At 37.4% G+C, this 25,366-nt stretch overlaps 1 protein-coding gene across 2 annotated transcripts in view; it reads right to left on the reverse strand.

Moving 5' to 3' along the window:
* Positions 1 to 25,366, reverse strand: part of TENM1 (teneurin transmembrane protein 1) — a 347,960-nt gene that overhangs the window by 145,942 nt on the left and 176,652 nt on the right. Inside the window, exons 5-6 of one of the 2 annotated variants that reach the window (XM_072877199.1) lie at positions 20,489 to 20,729; positions 7,057 to 7,295 (exon numbers count right to left, since the gene is read on the reverse strand). In XM_072877199.1, the coding sequence (XP_072733300.1) occupies positions 7,057 to 7,295; positions 20,489 to 20,729 (480 nt within the window). Of the gene's footprint in view, positions 1 to 7,056; positions 7,296 to 20,488; positions 20,730 to 25,366 lie in introns of those variants that run through there. The other variant, XM_072877198.1, reaches the window with a different exon arrangement.

The raw sequence follows: 25,366 nt of genomic DNA on the forward strand, positions 1-25,366 counted from the left end.
GCAGAGTTGTACATTGCTTTCACTGACATGATCTGGAGGCAGGCAAAGATATCTGAAGGGAAAATTTGACCTTCTTTACATAATGTTTGGAGATAGAGCTTATACGATGGATGCCACCATACCTGTATTTCATTTATATTTTATTACATAGCCCTGTTTAATTCAAAGTTTCAGATAAAATTGGAACACAAAAGTGGACATACACTTTTTTTTTTTTTTTTTTTTTTACAACATGTATTATGGATGCTATTGCAGATGCTAAATTTGGAGGAGTCTGTAGTCAATGGCGCTAAAGAGACTGGAGGATGTCACAGGATTATGGTGAAACTAAGCTTCTTCCTCAGTCACCCTGCCCTTGCCAGGCTGCACAGCGGAGCTGCTCAGGGTAACTTTAAATGACCTCTCTGTTGAATACAGAAGATTCTACTCGTAGTACAGAGCTTTTCTTGGCTAACTGATTATGCTTCTTAGGTAAAAAATAATTATTAGATATAAAACAGATCTGTTGCAGAAGAAGATAAATTAAAGGCCTATATCTTCTACCCTTCCCATAAATTTCCTTCATGGAACAATGACATGAAAAGCTAGTGTGACTTCATGCTGCCTAAGGGATTTTCTCTATCCAGAAGCAGGTTTTTGGTTGCTTCACATTACTACTGTAAGTGAAACCAGTTGGGCCCTGTTCGGAACCAAAGCTTGAGTCTTTACCTCTGAAGTAAATGGCCAGGTTGCTTATTTTGTTCAACATTTAAATAAAACAAACTGTCACTTCCATATAAACTAACTCAGTCCCCTCAATTCTGCGGCATACTCGAGTAAATATCCACAAAGATATAAGCATTTTTTTCAGAACTCGCTTTGTAAACTGGATTAACCCACCATCTGCTATGAAGCCAATGATCTAATTTAATTTATTCTTATCTACCTTCTGTGTAAGCACAGCTTGTCAACTCCTGTGCTACACATTTGGCAGAATATGAATAAGAGGCTTGGCTCCAGTGCAAAAGAGACTCTCAGTAGTGAGGAGATGTCAAAAAAGTCCTGTGCAATAAGTACTTATCAACCTGCAAGACGAACTTCAGAGGACAAAAATCCTACAAATGGGAAGCCTCTCCAAATTGCTGACCTCCACTAAAGGCTTTTGTTTAGCTTTCTCTGCTGTTCCCAGTTATTTTACAAAATCTCAGTAGATCACCTCCCTGAAGCCTAAACTTTAGAAGAGCTCTAGTAGAACGTATATCAGCAGCTGACTATTCTTTCTGCACCTGCTCTGACCGAGTGCCAGAAAAATATTTATTTTCTATAACTGCTAAGAGGTCCTGCTTATAAAACTGGATTTCACTGTGGCATGAAGCCACGGGTGCATCAGTGCCTCAGTTCCAGTTGGGCACTGTAAAGGTGAAGCAATGTGAAAACACCTGAACACAATTAAGAGTCAGAATCGAAGTTCTGATCCTGACCTACAGAAGAGGTGTTCTTCTTTTGTAAGCTCATTTTGTAAATAAAACGTTATGTCATTCTGCTCTAACCAAATTTGAAAATTTGAGACTGTTAATATTTGATTCAGTCTTAAGAATCTTTTTTTCTGAAATCCATATTGAAATGATAAGTTATTTTGGACCATATATGGCCTTTCATGAAATAAGGATTTTTCCATGTATTTATTATAGGCATCTTAACTCTCAAGCATTCTCCTCTTTCTCAAGCAGTCTTCTCTTTATACTTAACATATTTTTATACCTGAGAATAGAAATATCACCTCCTCTCCTGCAGTCCTCCTACTGGGATGTATAATGACTAGCCTGGTTCAATTTTTCATTACTAAGTCATATGTTAGACTTAGGAACAAACAAAACCTAATCTTAAACAACAGTACAATGCTGTCATAGTGTATGTTGTATATACACTAAGGCTTTCTCCTTACTGTACTTAAAGATTCGTGACAATATCAAGTTCATCAGCAAGACCCAGGCTCAGAGAGAACAGACACCATGATTTCCAGCTGTGAAACCCTGGTGTACCTGTGTTAACGAGAGCTTATCCCACTAAGGAGTTCAACAACATTTCAGAGTTGCAGATCTGCATCCCAGCTTTTTCATATACCCGAAACATTTAGCAAAGTTTACTCTTTAGCAAAGCTTACTCTAGATATTCTTCAGTGTCAAATCGGCATATTTTCCCCTTGAGCCTTCTCTGCATAATTTCTAGTTCTCAGAGTTACGGATTTCTATTTTTCCTACTGCTTTATATTGTAAAAAGCTATGCAACCAATGTTATAAATCTATGCGCTGAGATACAGACATCCTTAAAATTTGGCCTGGCCTTTGCCAATGTTGAAGCCATCACTCCTCTGCCTTGTACGCAGTGTGCGAAATGACAGGTCACAATGGCAGACAGCAGAGAGGTTTTCATTTCCTCACCCTCCATATGAATATAATGTAAGACCCAACACCCATCTCCAGTGCATGCTCATAAATAGTGATAATATCATGAAGGACAGGGACAACTTCATATTCATAGTTGAGAATTCATTTGTGTATAAAATAGTCATTTTGTAGTCAGGGATGGTTAAATCTAAGAACATGGGATGCAATTTTCAGAGGCACTGAACATTTGCATCTCCTGCTGAAATCAATAGGAACCGTAGGAGTTCAGCATCTTTGATCAATAGGACCAGTGATTTGCAAGTCCAAATCAGCTGCTGATAAAATGGTAAGGTATCATGGAAGAAAAATCCTGCTCACTAATGGGCTAAAAATAACTGCCTAGATGAGCAGCCACATCAAACATTGTACTGTATTTAAAGAAAATGGCATGGTGCTGAAAAATTACAGAAAAAAATATTATATTTCTTATTCTATCTCTTGTATTTACCTTGTTTACTCTTAAATTTTTGGTCAAATTTCTTCTTCAATTGCTGATGGCTTCCTAGCTTTTTATTACAATGAGATTAAAAAAAGAATATTTACTATACCATTCCACAATGGTAGCCTATTTTATACTCTTTATAGCAACACAGACCAACAGATGAACAGAGACACACAACTATTGACTGCACTGAATCAAACAGATATGTTCTTGTCTTTCATGTGTTAATTTGGAATTTATGTTATAGCCTTTGGACATCGGTACGTACACAGTGTCTGCTAGTCCTCATCTTACTTACCAGATAAAATAAACTATTGAAAAAGTATTAGAGAAATTTCAGTTTTCTTTTCCACACTGTCCTTTTGCAAGGTGCCATCTCTGGGAATATCTGAGCCTAGACTGGTGACACAGACCCAGCTCAGTCCTTTCAAACACCTCATGCCAGAGAAATATACATCAACACATACCCAGGGATTTATCCATTTCTGTTTCACAATCAAAAATTGAAAAACTTTAAGGTAACTGGATTTCAAAAATTTTCCATCAAGATTTTTTTTTTTTAAATTTGAGCACTCATTTGCATAAATCTTTAAAACACACGCAGCTCGTATGCCCTCCAGACACAGAGACTGCTAGCAGGCAGATTTTGCCCATTTCACGTTGCTGTCTGAGGAGCAGATAACTTGTTTTCCCTAGTCGGCCTTTCACTCCACTGGCAATTTCACTCTGCCTTAACCGGACGCTCTGCCCACTTCCCACAGCCCCGGCCAGGCTCTCAGGCACCGCTGGTGGAGCTGCTGCAGCCCCTGACGCCCCGATGGCATGCACCAGCATCACCTCCCTGGCGGGTGTCCCAGCTGCTCACCTGCCTTACCGCCCTCTTTGTGGGCAAACTCAAGCAATTGTGCCCCAGATTGCCATGAACGCATTACAGTTCTCGACATATATGAAAGTACAGGAAAAAAAAAAAGAAAAAAAAGCCTTCATTTGATAGAAAATAATTCAATACAATTCCATTCAACAGATTTAGTGTGGAGACCAAACATCTACTTTATCAAATGAAGTTCTTCTGGAGTAATTACTATTACTTTAGAACCTATTCACAGAAATTACTCCTGTTGAAGTGAAAATATGTGTTTTACTTGATAAACTAAATACTATGACTAAAGATTTTCAATAAATCAGCTGTTACACAACCATTTAAAGGGTTCTGTAATTTCCTTACTGTCCATATAATAGTCAAATTTATTTCAGAAAGGACCAAATAATAAACATGGTGATTATAGGCCAAAAATGGAAACATGAAGAGAAATTTTTTTTAACTGACTAGTAGTTCAAAGGAGAGAAAATACAGAAGAAGTATGTGTTCTCAAGTACAAGTTTATCTATTGAGTCTCACTGATAATAGGGAAAGACTGAAAAATTAAAGAACAAAACCATTTTGCTACTTTATCTTTTGATTGAAAAGAAATCACAGCTTAGAGCACTCTGTCACGGGTCTCAGTTCGTTACAAATAAAAGAGCCATTTGCAAATTTTTGATCTGGAATAAGCTTTGGGTTTCCAAGACTTTGAGAATGTTCTGACTTGAGGCTGAGATTTGGGCCTATTTTTAACAGTAACATGTAGCTCATGCATCTAACGGCAGTACAAGATATTTGAGAAAGCACATTTAAGTTATTAGAGAAGGCAAAGAAAAGGCTTAATGTTAAATTTTGATCTACATTCATTTGGCCTGAAATCACAGCTCATTATAAGTTAATGGGGACTATGCCATAAAATACAATGGTGAAAATAATTGTGCCTTTACATAGTCTCCCGTATTCTTCCAGTAACAATCACTGAGCTGATCCCAGGTTAAGTTTGATCCTGAAATTAAAATGACTTTTGTTTTGCAATTTGGGCCAAGTCTGTAGTCATTGCTCAGACATAGCTCCCTCTGACTTGAAGGAAACCTGCCTGGAGTGAGGACTGAGGGACCTGAATCATAGTGAGCAAAGAGAAAATACTTGGGGGAACGAATCTGAACTTCAGAGTGTTACACACAGTCTGATTTTGTATATTCAACGACTCTTATTTAAAACATACACATTTAAATTTTTGACATGAAAAGGTATGGAAATACAAAACCCTACAGAGCAAGTGAACTTTGAAAATAGTTTATATGCTAGTATTCATACCTAACAAAAGGGAAAGAACTAAGGTACCTGACTCATAAGAACAGATCATGAACTTATTTAAATATTTAACCAACCAGAAATGGGCAGCATGAATATTAATTTGGAATAAGCTAACTAATACTACCTGAATCTGCAGGAAAGCTTATGCAACTGAAAAATTTCTGGGGCAAACAAGAGTAAGTAACGGCATCTTGCAAAATTTTCTGAATTAGAACTCCCGGTTCAGAGATTTATATTTTGCTATAGAAAACATAACTAGCAATAATAATAATTTATAAAATACAAAGATATCTTCATTTTGCCTAGTTCTGCCCAGCTAAAGAAAACATGTTACACCTTTATGTTACTAGGTTAAGATAAACACAGACATGTCTACAGGAAATTCATATAGAGCTTTTTAATTCACAGTGACATGGAGCGCTTACAGCCTTCTCAGGCTGATGACATGCAGCAGTATATCTCTAGAAAGTTAAAAAAATTTCAGTGGCAGACTGAAATCTAAGCAGGGATGAAACAGACAGTGCTTCATCCAGATAAAATCGAAATGGTGTGGGTGGGATATATATGTAGCAAACAGATGAGGCTGCAAAAATTATACAGCCAGTCCTAACTGAGGGCATATGCTCACCAGCTGTTATGTAAATCTGCAATTAATGTAGCTTACTAGATCCTCAGGTGCTTTCGAATAATCATACACCAGAAATGATCAAATCTGCTTTCCCATCTGCATTAGATGAGGACGTTAGAAAAAATCCCTCTTGATGAGTATCTCACTGACAGTAACCATAACTTTGTCACTATGGGACAAAAAAAAGAGTGGAAAACTAAAATGACTGAAATTGCAAAATTTTCACTATGAAGACATTTATTCAGAGAATATAGAAAATCAGTGGCCACTTATCAATTTGGAGGCATCTGTACTTGTATCTCTGTACAAGTTTTACCAAGTACAAACCACTCCTTCAGGCAAACCCAGAGTTATTCCCATTCAAGCTATAAGACGTTGGGGATACTCTGGCTCTTGCCCACCTCTGAAATGGCAACTCAATCAACAAACCAAGAGTGTGTGTGAGAAAGTGCATCACACAAGCAAAAATTAATTAGATTACCCTATGTTTACAGAAGCCACGGTCGCATTCTAAGACTCTACATAATGAATGTTTTGTAACATTTTCAATTCAAATTGAAAAACCAATGTGATAATTAATGTTCAGCCAAAATATCATATAGTAAGTCACGAAGACTTGCTCTCCCAAGTACGATTGTAATCACATTGACTCCAAGCCCACTTCCAATATATCTGCCTTCCAAAAAAAAGGAAGGCGTTTCTAGCTACTCTGGTAAATCCTGCCAATCTATTGTGATAATAAAATTGCAAAGTTAGGTACCTACAAAGATGAGTTTGAAATTAAGTAGCTGCACTTCAATCTATGTAACATTTTTCTGAAACATAAATTCAATAAAGGGACAGCAAAATATATCTTAGAAAACATGGTGTAAAATACTACATCTTTTTAGAGCTACCTGTCATTCTAGGCAATGATATAAGAATTAAGAGGAAAAAATGAAAAATTTAAATTGTGATCAGACTGAAGAAATGAAATAGAGGTAGCAAGGCAAAATACAATTAAGTGTTATCAGTCTTTTCCGAATAATTCTTTAAGAGCAACAATGTCGTAAGGCTTAATATGAAAATCAAATGTTTAATTTAAGAAAAATATCACAGCAATTAAAATCAGTAGGAGTCCTCTGCTAGTATAAACATGTCATCTTGAATAATATTTCTTTCTCTATTAGGCAGTATCAAGGTTAACAGAGTAGAAAGTTAATGAGAATTCCATGTTGTATTCAACCTCTGGCCAACCTAGCATTTGTTCGCCAGAATTTACAAAGCACCCAATGGCAAACATTATTAGTAAAACATGATTTGTATTAGTGTAAAAGCAAGCAAGACAACAGAACAGAAAAGGTAAAGAATAATTCAGCATAGAAAAGAACGAGAGGCTTACCGATAACATAGGCTAGCAACAACGCCAGGGTAACCGTAATAGCAGTAGCACTCAAAGCAGTGCACTTCCAGTTGCAACACCTGTAAGGTTTGTTAAAAGTGAAGGCAGGTCTGGAAAAGGTACTTCTAGGAAGAGGCCTAGGAGGTGGAGAGTAAACAGTATTGGATGTTAAAGGATAGTTCTGACTGGCTGCGCTGAAGATAGCTGAAGACCCAGATCCATGTTTAAATAGGAAATGCCTACGAAAAGAAGACAAAGAACCACGTTGTAAAAACCACTTTGTGACTTAAGAGTGAAAGGAACTATAGAAGCACTGTCTGATAAATACTGCATATATCCACAGAAAGCATCAAAGACAGGAAAATGTGTATTTGAATACCCTCTGTACCAGAAGCGTTTTCAACCACACTGCGAGATTTCCAGCAATTTTTTAGTGAAACAATATAACGTAAATGAATTCTAACCTATCCTCCCAGTGGTTCAGAGTAATGCTGAGGAAAGGTTATTGCTCCGTACAGTACCTGGGGGTCCTCCATGACGAGCAGCCCCTGTGTGCCTTCTTACACAGGCGTACCCGAGACATGGGAATTGCTGCCAGCGGTACCCCCTCAGCCCACAAACACACAACTGGGTTTATCTCACCAAGAGTACAAAAAAAGTGCAGAAGCCACTACCACTCGGAGCGTTTATTTTTACTATAGATTATCTCCAGAATATAGGAAATAACACAAAAGCAAAAAAAAAAAAAAGGGCAAAAAAAGGAAAAATAAAAGGGAAAAAAAAAAGGAGAAAAGGGGAAAAAGGAGAAAGGGGAAAAAGGGGAAAAGGAGAAAGGGGAAAAAAGAAAAAAGAAAAAAGAAAGAAAGAAAAAAGAGAGAAAGGTGACTACTTGGAAAATCTACATGGATAATCCACTTTGAAGGACTGTAGTTACTGTATAGGTGAGTACAATTTCTTTAGTAGTCTTAATTGAGCTATTTTGAGAGCAGTTTTTCTTCAAAAGCTTTTGCCTACTGTGGTGATTCTCAAACATACTAAGAAAGAATTCATTTGGAGACCTGTTTCAGCATATTTTGGAAGACTGATTGCCTTCAAGAAAAAATAGCAAAGACCTACATTAGCACAAAAAATAAGGTACAGAAATGTGCCTTGCAGAATGGGCTCTGGTGCAGAAATATGGAGTGGTTGTCTATAGGAAGACGGATGTTTTTCAGGACCGGCAAGTGCTCTCTGAGAGGATTTGGGAAAGGTTATTTAATTTTAAACGATAACTTACTGTTCTATGTGCTCAGAAACTGTGGCAAAAAAGGAGACATTCAAGGCTGACCGTACCAACCACATGTTCTTTTGGAAACACCAACTTTCTTTGGACCTTCTTTCCTTTGTTTTATGTAAGTGAGCAAGCTTCTTCTCTGCACTCTTTTCTGACAGGCGCACATTTAAATCTCATGCCATAGCATGCACCCAAAGAAGCTTAGAGCATCTTGGTGTTCCTCCGTCTCAAGCCGTGAGGTCTGAGCTGAGAAAGCAAGTGAAGGGGCACTGATACTACACCGCTTGCAAGAACAAGGACTGCCTTGGCCACAGGGCTGCCACTAGAGTATTGTTTTAGCCTGAATCTCTGTAGCCTTGCTGTTGAGCACCCCGACTCAGGAAGGCATTTCCTAGAGAACAGCACTCAACTCTCCCAAGCTTGCCAGCTCTTTGCTTTGGGAGCCAGACACTGATGTGAAGCAACGACTTGCAGTTCAGGTGCTCTGAACTGTGCCCCGTTCATATGAGCTCCCAGCTGAGTAAGAGCACCTGTGACCCTTGCTGCCGTTGGTTCCTATACAACCCATTTCTCTGTTCTTCCATGAACTGAGAGCTGTGCAAGTGCTCTGCGGCCCCAGGCAAGCACTACCGTGCCACTTGTGCTGGGGGTGCAAGTTGCCCTCAGTTGTTTCTGCCAAAATTGAAGGAGGATCTTGCATTTAGAATCACGGGGCTCTACGATGCCTGCAAGCCAAAAGCCACAGACACACTTCACAGCTGAAGTTAACTGGCCAATGCTGGCATGCTCCAGAATCTTCCCAATGACAAATGTACCTTTACAACTTCAGCAAGGCACAAGACAAGTTTTTGAACACATATACGGATCAATCAATCCATGCTGGTAGAATTTCTTTGATGGATTCACAGCGGGATGTACACGGGATCAAACACTCAAGAGTATGAAACGTGATTATACTGTGACATTTGACTTTAAGAATAATGTAAATACATGTTCCTGAAAAGGTAATTGCTAAAATGTTGTAATGAGTGTGATATTATGTATTTCCATTATAAGATTTTAAAAGAAAGGTTACAGTTATCAAAATGCCAGATTATAGAAAATAAAAAGGTATTACAGTGCAGTTTTATCTTTTAAAGGGCCTTTTATTCAGGCAGTTACATAAAAAAGAAGGTAAATGAGAATACTGGTTAGCTTGCATTACAGATTACAGTGCCTACATATCAGGAGCCTTTTGACAAACCATGAGAATGAAATTTTTGTGTTGCTTATGTTGAGTACTAGTTACTCCTGCTTCATACTTATTACCAAAGTCAACAGCACTCGGACAAGAAAAGGACAAGTGACTCTTAACGAGCACAGCATCCTGGCATTATATTAGACAACACATTCTAGTTTCTTTCCCACTGATTTCCACAGTTATAGATATATACATTATATAGATGGCAATGCTCTGAACATGGCAATGTTACCTGTAACTATTTTAGATCAAAAATTCTAAACTCAAATATAGTAAAATAATACATTCAAATGAAGTAACGTAACTGTCTACAGGACTATATAAATCTGCTTCCTTCATATCAGGCCACGACAATACCGATGGTTATTTTGGCTTCAGTGCTTCGTTGTCACACATGAAGGCTTTTGCAAGTACGTGAAGCCTTACTTTTCAGTCAGTAGTTAACAAGATACATAGTCACTTAGACTTCTGGGAGGAAAGAAAGTCATGGCAAAATTCCTACTGATATTCAAGGACGCAGAAGCAGAATCACCATATAAAATAAGAAATGTGTTATTATATATAAGCATATACATATATAAAGTATGTATACGTATATACATACACATATACACACAAATAATATATGTATAAAAACAGTCAATAGTTCTTTACTTGCTTTACATTTTCAAGACATAATGACAAAAACCTACTTATTTGATAATTTCTCATTTAATTTTTTTTTAAATTACAGCAAAATGGTCTGATATTGGCAGTATTGATTGTCCTTTATGGTGCATAGCTCAAAGATATCAGAGGTAAAGGGAAGGAAATGCTGAACTGAAAGTTATTATTAAGGCTCTAACAGCCTTGAAATCAATAGCCAGGAATAATTTCATTCTCTTGCACAGGGATTTATAAATGTGGCTTCATAGCCTGATGGTAAAATGCTAGTGTGCCGAGGGATTTCGTTATTAGCAGAAGAGTGCACAGAAGCCGCATCCAGCTCACACCCTTTTAGACAGAAGCCTCCATTCACACAGAGGAGAATTTACATAGCTCTAATTTGTTGTAATAAAACTGAGATTCTGAGGCAATGGTACACTGAAACTGAGCTACCGTTGAAATAATGTTGAGAAAATGTTAAAAATCACAACTGTTTATGCCTTCCATTCTTTGGGAGAGTATATCGAGTACCCAAAGGCATTTCTATAGAATTTGAAAAACACTGGTGGCACAAAGACAAATTTCCAAAGTTAGACTGTGACTATGTTCTCATAAACTCAGGCGAGTCCTCATCTGTCTGAGCACACCACTTTTCCCAAAGGACATTAGGACACGCTAAACTGTTGCTATCAATTCTATAAAATCAGGCACTCTCTCTAAACAGCAAAATAATAAAAATTGCAGTTCAAAAGTTTAGATGTGACTGCAGCCTGGTGCGTGCTTTAATATTTGATCTAAGAGAAAAGCTGAGGCTTTTTTTTTTTGGTAAACTAGGAACACAAGAAAAATCAGAGAATTTATAAGGATGATGGATAAGACCACTTGTTGCAAGTGGGGAAATTCTAAATGTTCACAAAAATGTCAAAAACATCCATGAAGAAGATGATAATATTATCTTAAAAAGGGAAATACAGGACATAATCTGTGAGGCATTTACTTGTGAAATAAAAGTAACTTAATATTATTACACTGCTAATTCCAATACACAAATAAACATTAAAGGCTCAGTAATAATTTCAAATATAAAAGAGGCAGTTGGAAAACACTCCCTCTTTAAGGTAACCAGAACGTCTGTTTGCCTATCTATCCATTTGTTCATCTCTACAAATGTAAAACTTTTGAACTTTGAATCCTCTCAAGTGAAGTTAACTGGAAGAAAAAGACCAGGACCAAAACCCCCAACCCCCCCCAAAAACCCCCAAATCAGCAAAAGCCCCAGTGAGCTCCCGTTTCTAACCTCAGCTCTTTGCCCTGGCTAAGCCCCTCTAGCCACCCATCCAGCGCGGCTAACGAAGCAGAATACATACTGGCTGATCAATAGCTAGGTCTAAACCTGCTACACTGACGTGCCCAGTAAAGAGATAAGGACTGAGGGAAGGGAGTTACTGGGGAGTTCAGGTGACGGAAGGCATGGAATTAGACCTCTTAGTCCTGCTGATCACAGAATAGCTTGCTTTCTGTGAAGAAGCAGTTTCATGTGGCTCATCTAAGTGCTCTTGTTCAACCTCAAGAGGAATGGTGTATAACTCCAAGAGTGCAGTTCATACAAAAATGATGAATTCTCAGCTAGGAGAAGGTTAGAGAACAGAAGTTCATTTCTTTCTAAAGAGAAAATTTCTTTCTAAGTTCACCCTTCTCCATCAGGACGTTGTGTTATGTACTTTTGGCTTCTTATCTGGAATGGTAATGTAAGTCTTATAAAAGCTACACATGAAGCAACATCCCAACTGAATTCATGTGGCGGTAACATAATACTATTACAGAAACCAGATTAACCCCACACAGAATTCCTTAATTAAATTCTGAGAAAATATTTTTATATCCCAGTACTGTAATAATGTCCCTCAATTTGTCAAGGGCTTGCTATCACTTCTGCAAGTTCTGTGCATTTACCCTCTGCCTAGCGTCTGTAGGCCTAGAAGTCCACCTTCATTTGTACCTACAACATGTTTTCCTTCCATTTCCATTAAAAACTACTGGTTTGTAAGAGGAAAGAAATTAAGAACAAAAGCAGATTTGAAAGTGAATCACCAGGTGAGTTAGTAGAAACACAAATCTTGCAACATCTTGGCCAAAAAATTAGTCTGCATTTTTCCTGGATAAACCAAGTAGGAACACATTTGTTCTTGTGTTTCACATTCAAGAAATAGTTACTTAAAGTGTTACAAATTACTGCATAGCTATGTGATAGGAAAACTAAGAAGTCTTCAGTTTGATAATTTAAATTTTTCAATTTCTTTTCAACTAAAGTCTATAACTGCATATAATATATATAACTGTATATCGATACCGACGTTTAAGTAGGCAGTTGAAGTAATTCTTTTCGAAGTCAACAGAAGCGCAAAGGGAATTTTTAAGAGGCACGGTAGCTGAAAGATAAGAAGGATTCTGATTTTTGGCATAACCAGAAAATACATAAAGACAGTAGCCAAAAGGGATTTGGAACTGATACAGTTGCCCATCTACTTTGGCAAACATCAGCCACGAGCCCATTGTTACCTGAGCCTCTTAGGTCACTTAATATTTCCTGTGACAGTGGGAAGAAGCAGAAATTTGCTCTGGCCTGATTTTCTATCCATCCTATTCTGTACCCAAAGTGTGAGGGGAAAAAAAAGGAAACTTCTAAACTTAGATAATAATCAGAATATGGACCTCTGTTTATAAATCTCACACGTGGTACTCAGCAAACTATATAGTATAAAAACAAGACAGCTATTCTAAGGTAAGTATATAGTATAAAACCAAGACACCTACTTGACAACAAAGACATATGCACTATACCCTCATCTTGAAAACCAACCCAGGAAAACTGTATGTGAATATAAGACATGACTTATAATTATAGACAGAATCTGACCTATAATTTTATCCGCCTTGTCTTACCTTTTTGTGTACAAGAACTGTAGGAACAAGAATGCTCACGGGTGAAAGAGGAGGGAAATGGCCATGAAAACTATTTATTTAATTTATTTTATCATTCTATTTTTACATGTATAATTGAAATACATTTGAAACCCCCTAGAGATTTGTCTTTGGGAATAGAACTTCTTTGTTAAAACCTCCTCTTTGAGCTGGACTTGCCTTTTGAATCATTCACATAGAGTTGCTTCCCTTCATTCACTCATGTTTTCTTTACATAGCGTTTGAAAACTTAGCCCTGTGACCCTGGCTGTGAAAGGATGTGAAAAGAAGCTGTATCCTTTCCTTTTCCCTTCAGTACAGAACAAGTGACATGATGCTGACTCACTGGTCTGTTGTTGATGTAGGCAAGCTAAGCCTGTTAACCAGGTGACTAAACTTTCAAGTCCCTGGCAGAAATCTGGGACAATAATTATATAAATATAGGACAGTGCAAAATCAATGAAGAACAGCTTCTAAAATGGAACGGTTGTCCAAAATACAACTGTCTTCTGGTTTCACTGGCTATTTAGTGAAAAAAAAAAAGAAAAAAAGACAAAAAAAGATAAAACAAAAACTACCACACTGGGGACATAAATGACTCTTGTATAGATCAGTATGGGCTTTATTATTATGATACATGGTGACATTGCTACATTAATCCAGTAGTTTTCAAAAGTGCTTTTCTGTGGCTTAGAACTTTCCTTTAGCACTACAACTCAAACAACAGCTGAGTAAAACTGATCAATGCACATGGAGATTTGTGGGGTAAGGAAGGAATAAGCTCATGGTTTGCTCTAATTTTTTGCAATAAATTTTAAATTTTTGATGTGGAAAATGAGAATAATAGTACTTCCAATAATATTTACAAAAGTTATATAAAGAATAGTATGTAATATTTGCAGAGTACTTTGAAACCATGAATCAAGATGGATAAAAATACCAATATTGTGATTTTGTTGCTTATATTCTGTGGTTAGAAGCATGACTTAAAACAAAGAAAGGAACGAGATAACTGAAGTAGAAGTAGTTGGCCCACAGTTCTCTTCGCCATGACTTTCCTCCTGTGGGTATTCATGCATATTCTAACTGACTTTTATTACTAGCATTTGAGCCTACTTCCAAATACCTACACTCACGTGCCTATGGTCTAGAGCCAAGCTGCATAGCTACTGGGACAAATAACACAAATTTTACTTGACAAGAGGTGTATCACCTTAACTGTGTGACTACTATCCAGTCTTCCAAAACAGATTTCCTAGAATTAGCTACCCAGGGGATAGATACACATTTCTGGGCAATAACATCACACGTACCTATGTGGTTTTCTTTGAAAGGAAAAGATAGAATCTTTTGCATATCTCTGATCCTTTCTCACAGTCTCTGTTTTCCAAATCAGCCTAGACCCTTTGTATTAACCTGTAGTTATCACTCTCTTTCAAAATTTATATTCAGTCTGTTTCTGGTTTTGTAAATGAAAACACTGTATTTCATAGAAAGCTAAGAGGCTGCTTGCTTATTGGCCATAAAATAACAACATATCTCCACTTTTAGTTATAACTTTATATACTGTTCCATTATTCAAAATAATGAGCGAAGAGTATCTGCAGCATGATTGTTCCAGTTACTATATTAAGCCTGCATAAAAAAAACCTTACACATACCAATACTATCCCACTATTCCAGGGAAGCCCACACCAGAGCTTCTCCCAAAGAAAAAATACAGTAGAGTATATGAACAATTTAAATCACCTTCTTGTCCTTAGTGACTGGATCTCAAATTAATCAAAAGAAGGACCCTCAAGTGCCATTGCTGCTGACATGAAAATTGTACTTCATTGTAGCTGACAAATGTTTATATTTTTATTTCCATAAAAGGTGCTTTAATTCTCGCATTATTAAATTTAGGGTCATATTTACAGCTTTTATTTTAAGTTCATGGTCATATTTACAGTTTTCAATTGAGAAGTCTTAAATATTTTTAGATCTTTTCTGCTGTGCAGTGAAAACACATGGGACTGGGACTGAATTTAAAACCCTTGCCATGTGTCTGTTTTTAATACGGTCAGTCTCTCTATAGGTTAGATTTATTGTTTAATTAGGCAGAAAATGACAAAATACAAGTGACATGTCATAATAGCAAATACTGACCAACATGATTTGAAGGAAAGATCATAAACGAAGCCCTCCCCTGCATTTATTCTTGGACTAAACACAAGTCTGGTCATTTAAGCCAGGAGCAGGCTCCATTTGCAAACAAGTTCCTAATGAATTGCATTGCTCAAATAGGAATTGTCTCCCGGCTTGGTGGTTTATGATCATCAACACCTGTGTGCCTTGGGAGCTGTAAAAGCCGTTCTGTTTGCCATGGAAACCTTGAACTGGGAAAAAGGAAGGCACAAAAGTGCTTTCTGTAGCTCTGCACTGGGGGCGAGATTCACAAGGTGCTCAAATGAAGAGACCAAGGAGAAAGAATAAACCTTCCAAGAGCTCACACTGAACCATGTGAGTGTGTATTTATAATATGCATTTTTCTTTAATTATTTCCACTGTTAGCACTACTCCAGCTTAAACACAATGTCAGCATGTACAGGTTTCTGTGATTTGAAAGGCTATCCGTGTACTTCTGAAGAGCACAAACAATGATGAGCTTGATTAAAAAAGAACAAGGGAAAACCATAGTACAGAATAAATCTCTTGATAAGTGACAGTTGTCAAGATCTCCCCTATACTAGACAGAATTATAAGCAAGACGATATTTTTAGGAAAACAGAAATCCAGATAGGCTTAAATATGCACCTTTAAATAACTATATAACACAGAAAGGAATGACTCCATCTATATGATGAGCTGAATAACTTCTTGAACTCCAAAACTCTCAAAGTTTTTAAGTGTTTAGAGCCATAATCAAACTCTAGGGCTCTGAAATATTGCTGAATAGTAACTAAAAATCATAACTGCCTTGAACCCCAAATACTTCTCTTATTATTCTAGTACTTCAAAGTTTTATATAAATTAATGATAATTGAATCTCAGGTTCATGGTCTGGTACCTCACTGTCCCCTTAGAAGAGCTATTACCATGGTGATAAGATTGCTTAAATTAAGCTGTCTTTTTCCCCAGTACTTGGCTCATTGCCAGCGCAGTGAAGGGAGATTTCAGTCCATTCAGCACAGCATTAACCTTACTGCCAACACTGCTAAATGGGTTAGAGGAACTAGAAAGAAATTTGATTTAAAAAAGGAAGGAACAAGTAGATATGTAAAATACTGAAGCACAAAACGGGACTAAAAATAAACACTTTGAAACAAAATCAAATTAGGTAAGTTTTGATATTTAGACAGAAAACTTGAAAATTCTAATGCTTGGGTAATCTAAATGCAAAACTTTACTCAAAATAAGCGTGTCCAATGGTTTATTCATGAGGAAACTCTAACAGACTATAGGGAGGATCAGAAATAATGTCAGGTAAAAATCCCTATTTAACGTCCAGTTTTTTCTTCTTATTGGGGAATTTGACTGAAGTGGGAAAATAAATAGCAGACACCAGAAAAAAGAACCCACAAAAAAACCCAAGATATGGAAACAAATACTGAGTCACCTAACAGGGCATGGAGAAAATGAAAAACACTCCTTTGAATTGTCAGGGTTTAATACATACTCCATAAAAAGTAGTAAGCTATGTTCAGATGGGGTTGTCAGAGATAATGACAATGTATTACACTGTAAATCATAAGATTTGAAACATTAGAGCAAAGTATCTATGAAACCTGAAAAAACAATTATTTTAGTGGAAAGGAAGGGAATAGGCAATAGGTTGCAAGTACTTTATTCTGGGGGAGAAGAAAAAATCAATTTATGTAAGAGCCCAATAACATTATCCTAAAAAAGAGAATCAATGTTTCCTGTGTTTTTATGTAGTGAGACAGATCCTTGCAGTCCTTTTCTGGCAATACTTACAAATTATTTTTCTGTGTGACAATGAAATTACTGCATGTTCATAAGTCATTTTAATAATGAATATGTTTTTTTCAAAACCGTGTGTGCATGCATACAGATAGAGCCTGCATTTGCATTTACAGGCACATTACAGCGCTGAAGGCTGCAGCACAGTCACTCGGCAGTTTGAGCTGTTACACCTCCTACAGGTACAGCTCTTCTCCAATTTCTTCATCAACAGCTATTCTACGACATGTCCTCTGAAGTTTTAAAGGTGTTCCTAATTCTTATTTTCATTTGGGTTGCTTATGATCAGAATAACTGCCAGAGTTAGAGAACTGGCCTTGGCAATGACATACACCTAGACTCTATTTTTGTCTTTGCCAAAAGCTTGTGTGAACTTGAACAAGTAATTTTGCCTTTCCAAGTCAGTCTCCTCATTAAAAAGCTGGGCTAGTAAGCTGGGTCCTGATAAAACTGTTTTGCAGATTAGTCCATGCATATAACACCCCTAGATGAAGCACAAAACAGCATTTCTGATTTGCTCTTTTCTATAAAAATATAACAAAGTTTTACTCTACAAAAAACCTTCCAGAACATGTACCTCACTATACGTCTTCACTGCAGCCCTTTGCGGTCTAATCTAGGGTTTCAAAGTCTAATTACATAAGAATACATGTTTAATCAGAGTATTGCAAACATTTTCTGAACTACAGAATTTTCTTTTACATAAATATGACACATTATCATTATGAGCAGACTCATAAACCGGCTTCATTTCTGAGTGTCCAGAATGAACAGGATTTAGTCGCACGATTAGTTCTAGGAAATCTTTTCCTGTCTGAAAATTCTCTAATATTACGTGGCTGTAGATAAACCATGCAAACACATGTGCTGTTTATGGATTAACAGGAGATACAGTTGGAAGAAAAGCTGAACATGTGCATTCTGATTTTTGCCCAGTTATTACAGTAAGGAATACATTATTGTATCCTTTTTGATTGCAAATGTTCCAAATTTAAAAAAAAAAAAAAATCTGCCTAGACATATTAGGTATGTACATATTAGGTAGATGTGGCACTATTAAAGATTTAGCACAGAAACACAGCTGCCGTTGACATGATTCCTTTTATTTTGTAGGATTATTTTTAATGGGCAGCTAAACATTAATGGAAAAGGAAAGCAAGAGAATCCAGCTATTAGGCCAAAGTATTTGTTCAATTCGAGCTGAATCATTCCCTGTTAAAGGAAGAAAAAAATAGACTGCAAGCCCTTCTTTTTCTCTAAGGCTGTGTTGTGTACTATAGACTTCTGGGAAGCGGTGATCACAAATGATTTTTATTACAATGTTCCCCTGCTATATCACTTGTCTGCACGTAAACTGCAGATACATCTTGGCAAACAGTCTCACAGATTCTGCTTTCAGATTATATTGCCTTTCAGCCAGCTTCATGAGAGGCTGCAGCTAGGTACCAGAGGGTGCATGAAATCAGCTGAAACAACCACTGAAGGGTAGGAATGTGGAAAATTCCCAGACTTTGTGAATTGCTAACATGTAGCCCACAGTATGTTTCCCAGTCTGAATTCCTAATCCACTGCACAGCCCTTTCATCAGTATCCAACTATATAATTATAGATATAACTACATATCTATGTATTTATCCTTCATGAGAAGTTTCAAATTTGCAAAAATAATAAGAAACCAGAAAAATTAAACGGAACTCAAAAGAGACTTAACATTGCAAAGTATTTTCCCCGATGAGGTCTGACAAGAATATTGTGAGCAGGGATGCAGAAAGGCTAAACAAGATCTACCTAACTGTTAAATGAAGAGAACCAAAAGGTACTTAATGGGTACAGAATTCCCAGGGATCAGCCTTATATGTGGCAGAAAGTATAGAACATATAAGCTTGTTACACCAGAAATGACAGAGATTTATCTTTATAAAGATTATGTATACAGAAGCTTCTAGCTCTAGAAGGACTAGCTGAACTAGAATTTTGTTGACGTTCTGTTTTGGAGAAAAGTTTCCATCCTCCTTGATTCTTTTTGTGATTTGTCCTTAAGACGAATAAGGACAGTTTTATTTCAGAATGAATCAGCTTATTCTTCAATCCCAACTTAATAGCCTTTCAGAGAAGAAAAACTTAATTTGACACTTCTGATTAGCCTCAGTTAAGTGTTTAAAGATGTATACTAAAATTAAGTTTTGTAATAACATAAAAACAACCTTCTTACAAAAGAACAAAATTTAGGTTTCAGTGATTGGTTGTGATAACTGGCCCTTGGACATATGTGTATTAAAAAGAAAACATTTCTATGCATAATACCTTATATTCTCTGAATCAGATTAGTTGGATGTCAGACATTCCTCTGTTGCCAAACACAACTTTCACAGACAGTCATGCACTTTACGTGTTTTAAAATGCCAAAACCCAAAGGAAATCCTAGTTAAAAATTCTTGGTGATCTGTTCGCAATGAAGAGGAAGAAGGTTATAGGAAATCAAGGGCTTGTTTTAAGCATCAAGTCAGCAAACACAGTGGTCGTTGAAAGCCATCAAATTAGCTAATAGTTATCAGGAACAAAAAAAGCTTATTGCAGCCAAAAAGTCAGAGGAAACTGTGTATTTACCTCTGTGGCAGAACTTTGGGTACTGAAACGCAGGTTTGCTGAATACAGAATGTATTTGCTTTCAATTATTTTTCAGAGTAGATTATTTGTGCAAATTGTGAATGACCCTGAAGTTGAAGCCTCCCTTCCCCAGCTCCCAGAGGGAAGGCTCTCCATGCTCAATACCTGTCTTGGGCCTGTATCATTTCTCTATTACCAAATGATTATCAAATTATATAGTCTTTGTGTATATTATGCAATAAAGTGTTTAAATATGCATTGAAGAAAATAGTATTTTAGTATTATTTCCTATTTTTTCTTATCCACAGGAAAGCTACAGCCTGAACACTGACTGACTCCAGAAGTGCCAGAGTACACCAACTGAACAAAACGTCTATCTCCTGATTACCAAATGGCCCTGGGAGAATGCGGGAGGCTGAGGCAAGTACACAAGCACAAATCCTGACTGCACACAACTCAAATACCTACTTAATCTACACACCTTAAGGAAATCAATGTCTTCCAAAACTTTGCAAAACACATGCTTTTATGAACATTAATGATCTAGATGAATCAAGGAAATAAGGCCTCCCATGGCTACACGACACGGCCTCAAATCAAAATGCATTGGCATGTCCTGAATGACAAACTTGTAATTCCCCATCACCATCTCGTGTCAACGTCAGGCACCCTCCCCATCTTTTTTTTTTTTCTTTCTTTCTTTAACATTTGAGATATGTTGTGTACAACAGGTTGGTCTGTACCTGGTTTCCAGCGGTATGTTGCTGTTCAAGACCCAGCTGTTATGGAGATGCACCGAATCTTGCGTACTGGTGGGGGGAGTCGGGGCAGCAGGACTGGGCTGGCTGCGGGTGGTCATTGATCTTCTCTGGAGAGAATCAGCTGTCGGAGGTGGTTTTCTGGCACAGGTGCAGGCGTGCGGTGGTGGAGGTGGCGGCGGGAGGGGTCTGAAGGTGAACTGGTTGTGTGGGCTACCTGGCATATCTGAAACAACAAAGAAAAGGCAAAGAAACCCACAGAGCGTTATTATTTTAAAAAGATCAAGAGAGCATGAGCGTGATAGAATACTTCATGGGATTAAAGCATTGTGCTTTATCATGTTGTTAACCCAGTTGCCTGTAAAATGTTGTTGCAACATATGAAATAATTTAAGATATAATACTCTACTGAAATGGAGAATATCAGACACAGACACACACCCTCCAGCACTGTAGTTCAGCAGTTCAACAAAAAAAAAAAAAAAAAAAGGAAAAAAAAGAAGATATAACATTCACTTAATTTGTCATAGGATTTTTTGGGAAGGCGGGTAAATAACAAATAAATCAAGTTGACATTGAATTGCAGCACAGATACCAACTGATTTCATGAGGTATAAATTGCATTTAAGAATGTCTGTAGAAGAAACAGACACAGTATAAGAATTAGTCTTGCACTTCAAATCAAGAGAGAAAATAATCGAATAATTCCTACCACCTAACAAACATCTTTGATAAAACAAGGTTAACACACTTCTACGAGTCTGTTACTGCATTTGTTAATGAGACCTGGGAAAAGGCCCTCTTAAAGCCCATCTGGAGCACTAATGATCCAGATACCCAGAGAAAAGGTTTTGTGGCAGCTAAAGGCAGATGAGCTGGCAAGGAGCTCACAGCCACCGGAGCAGGCTGCGAGGGAGACGGAGCGAAAGACATGCGCGGTGGGTACCCAAGGCCCTGCTACCTGGGCTGCCGCTGCCCTATGGCACCCTCAGCGCTGCCCTCGAGCACCCGAGAAGGACGCTGTGACTGTACGGGTCCTGCCCTGTGCTAACCCTGCTACCCGGCTTTACGGTGGCTCAGCCAGTGCCAGTGAGCTTGAATCCTCCTGCAAAAGATAACGAAGATACAAAGATGGTCTAACAGTACTTTGAAGGGACAATAAAATCTTGTTTTCTCTACTTCCCACAAGAGTCTCCAAAGCCTCTTAGTACAGCAAGAAACACAGCTATGGAGAATTGAGGCAAGAAATTGCTTTTTAAAAGAACAATAACAAATACTTTGCGAAGAAGATGCTGATAAAAATTGCTGCCAGACTGGGTAAACTGTGAAGCTGTTAATCTGGAACTCTTCCAGCTAATTTACCTCAGTGTCTAACGTGGCTTTGTCCCATTTCTATACTCACCCCCGCTCTCCTTTTACCTTAGCAGACGTCCAGTTAAATTTGCACAAAACCAGCTAGAGCGGAGCTCTGATGAACCTGCAAAAATTCCCTGCAAGGAACTGTTGTTGCCATCCATTTACAGCACATGCTTTCTTTAAATTATGACATGATGTGTCTTCAAGGTGAAAGATGAAAGCGTGCCCCTTCCCTTCTTGGAATGGCTGGTGGAAAAAAAGCACTTTTTTCTCCGTGACAGTCACAATTTACCCCAACTGGAGAAACAAGGTTGTTGAGTGCTCCACATAAGCTTTTCTATGCTGTGGTAAGCAAAGCTGTCACAGATTTGGCCCAGGCTTAATCCTTTTAATTTCATTGATCTTTTATCAAGGCAGCATTCTTACAGTTGCATTAAGGTTTACCCTGTAATATTAGTTTGCATATACCAGAAAAGCATTTCTAAGCATATTAGAAAATTGGAGACCTCAGTAAATTAAATCACTGGAGTCAACAGTCCAGAGGCTCTGAAATAATCTGCTAAGGCACTTTCATATAACAATTAATCTCAGTAAATCCTGTATCCTGCTATTTTAGAATTGAAAGCTACCCCAATTTTGGACATAATATTTGATGTCCAGCATCCTCAAGTATTTGACCAATGACATTCCCTTACTTAGTGGTATCAATCTTACATCCACTCTACAGAAAATTTGCAGGATTATTACACATCCTATAATTTGCATGACAATTCGTTTTAATGGTTGTGCCACTGTCCTGTTAGAAAATTGCTGATCTTTGCCAGGACATGCAGTTAGACTCTACAAGGTACATCAAAAGCTACGCAGCAAATACCGAGCAGCCAAGGTGACTGCTTCTCTAGGTAAATGGGAAAAAACCCCACATCATCTATATGGCAACATATCTTTTAGTTCCTTTCTTCCCGTTTTATCTGTACTGTCCCTATCCTGTCAATAGCACGCAATTATCTGACAAATAGTTTAGTTTGTTCCATGCAACAGACTGGTTCTGCTTTGTGAACCATAAAGTATTTCTGGTTGGCAGGGTACCTTATATCTCCCAGTGCAATTTATCACAATACATTAACGCATCAGATTTCCTGGGGGATTCCTTTTTAATTATCACACTTGTCACCCCTTCATCCAGCTGCTGGCATCACAGAAAACCTCGCATCAGATTCTGAAGTATTTTGGTGATTTAAAGACAAGTCTTCTGCATCAGACCTTCACTTCAGTGAAGCAATGCAAATTCATTATGCTGAGAATTAGCGTGAGTTTCCAATTAGTTTTTACAGACTTTCTAATTTGGCAAGGTTATTTTTATTTTGCTTGAAACTAAGTCTACATCTCATTAACTTTATTTTTATACCACAAAAAATGTTGCTTGGGATATAAAGCAGCATTATATCTAAATATGCATGCTTACGATTCTTCAGGACTCTGAGTAAACAGTAGACTCTGTAAAATAACTTAATGCAAAATCATTTAAATATCTAAAAAGGTATTGCACAAGATAATTTGTCTAAAGCCAACAAGTTTTCAAAATGTATGGGAGTGATATAGAAATTAGCTTAGCTATGAGTTTTTATCCCGTTGCTATTGTTCAGCGTAATGCTATCCATAACAACTCCTGTTTTTATTTTTAATGGTTGCTAATGATCAGACTTGTAATTTTTTTTTTACATCAAGAAGTCTAAGTATGATATGCAAATACGGTGTTATTTGTTTTCAATGTGTTCATTGACATGGTAGAAGTTTCCATTCATCTAAAAATGTAACTATAAAACATGATTTCAACTCAAACTTTACATTTACAATAATTTGCTTCAATTCAGATTTTCGTGTGAGGAGCGTCCAAGCCAGAAGAGATGCTCCTGGCCCTCCCTATTGGCCTTCTCATCTGCACTTGCATTTAGCCCATTTTTTTTTTACAGACAGAAAGGGCTGTTTAGAAAATGTCTAAATTCTTTCCTCTGAGAATTCATTATTTTTAAATAGTTCTTTCTTTTCAGCATAGCACATCTAGAACTGTGATGTTTCCTGAAAAGATCGATATAACATTCTGCTGCTTTGTTGTATATTGGATCTGCTTTGTTTTACTCTAACTCGCACACTCCCGCATCCACTCCACAAACTCCACTTAAATGTCTTCCCCTCCCCCCCTTTTTTATTTTTAGGGTTTTTGCTTTCATTCTTCAATAATGATGTTGATTTGTTTAGCTTTTTTATTTTGAGACACTTTCCAAACTCCATGCACTCACTCCAAAAGAGAAACCGCTGTATTGATGCTAGCTATAAACAAGAAGAACTCTCCTTGTAATTCTGCTAGTTTGAAGGATTTCTACTTGCTCGCCTTTCTTTGAGGTTTGAAGGGAGGAGTTCTGCTTCTGTCCTGAACGTTTCTTCTTCTGCGGTTCCGACTCATTCTTTTGGATGGCCCTTGATCAATATTGAGCACACACTGCGCCGTGGAGGTTGTATAATGGAGCTTGGTATCCTACCAAATTATGGAGCACAGACCTCAACAGCTCCTCTTCAGCTGCTGGGTTCCTCTATTACTTTTTCCTTCAGGAGATACAATAATTCAGATCTTGCTTTTTTAGCAGGCCTCTGCTTTTCAGAAAGTGGAAAGTTAATAACTTTGATGCTTCCCTTACTCTGCCATGTTGGTTGAGTGCTGCCTTTCTGCTCAAAAGTTATTGGAGGCACAGACCAATGGACAAGAGCAGCATTAACATAAACTCATTTTCCTTAAGAGTCAGGCTAAAATGCCTTTGTAATCACAAACATGTAGCTAAATTGCTTTATAGACTGACAAAAATGAAATAAGCAGCTTTATCACCTAGTTAGCACCTGATTAAAAATTAGTTTCGAAAATAAGCCAGGCCTTTGCGGAAGTATTTTCCTATCAGTTTTGAAGTATACTTTACTATACTTCTTGGATCCACACAGAAAGAAGGGGAAATTGAACTGTTTTATCATTTACTGACAAGACTACAATAGCCTGTATCATTACTAAGTGAAGTATATCAGAGAGAATATATTAAAAAGTAATGAACCTTAAAAGGTTTGCATCTAACCTGTAGTGCTTTTGAGATATTTTAATTTTTTCAGTTCCTAAATTCATTATTTATTGGTATGTTTGGATTTTTTATTTTTAACTAGACATGTCTCAGCTGAGTATGAATTAGCTTGCAATCTGTTATTTAATGAACAAAATAGCAACATATGTTCAGAGAGCTTAGTTTAGCTTATTTAAAAGTTCTGCGGGTATACTACTGCTCAGTTACAAACCAATCTGTAATTTTTTCTCAAGCAGAGATGAAGGAGCATAATGCTATTTATCCAAATAGAGCCTGGAACAGGTAAATCTGCATCATGCAGGAAGATGTGTCTGACACCATCTAACAGAATGGTAGGATTATGCCCAGAGCACTGTGCCCAGCTTATCTAAATGGGCACTGAAGA

The sequence above is a fragment of the Ciconia boyciana genome, chromosome 12, assembly GCF_034638445.1.
Source record: "Ciconia boyciana chromosome 12, ASM3463844v1, whole genome shotgun sequence".
Lineage (NCBI taxonomy): Eukaryota > Metazoa > Chordata > Aves > Ciconiiformes > Ciconiidae > Ciconia > Ciconia boyciana.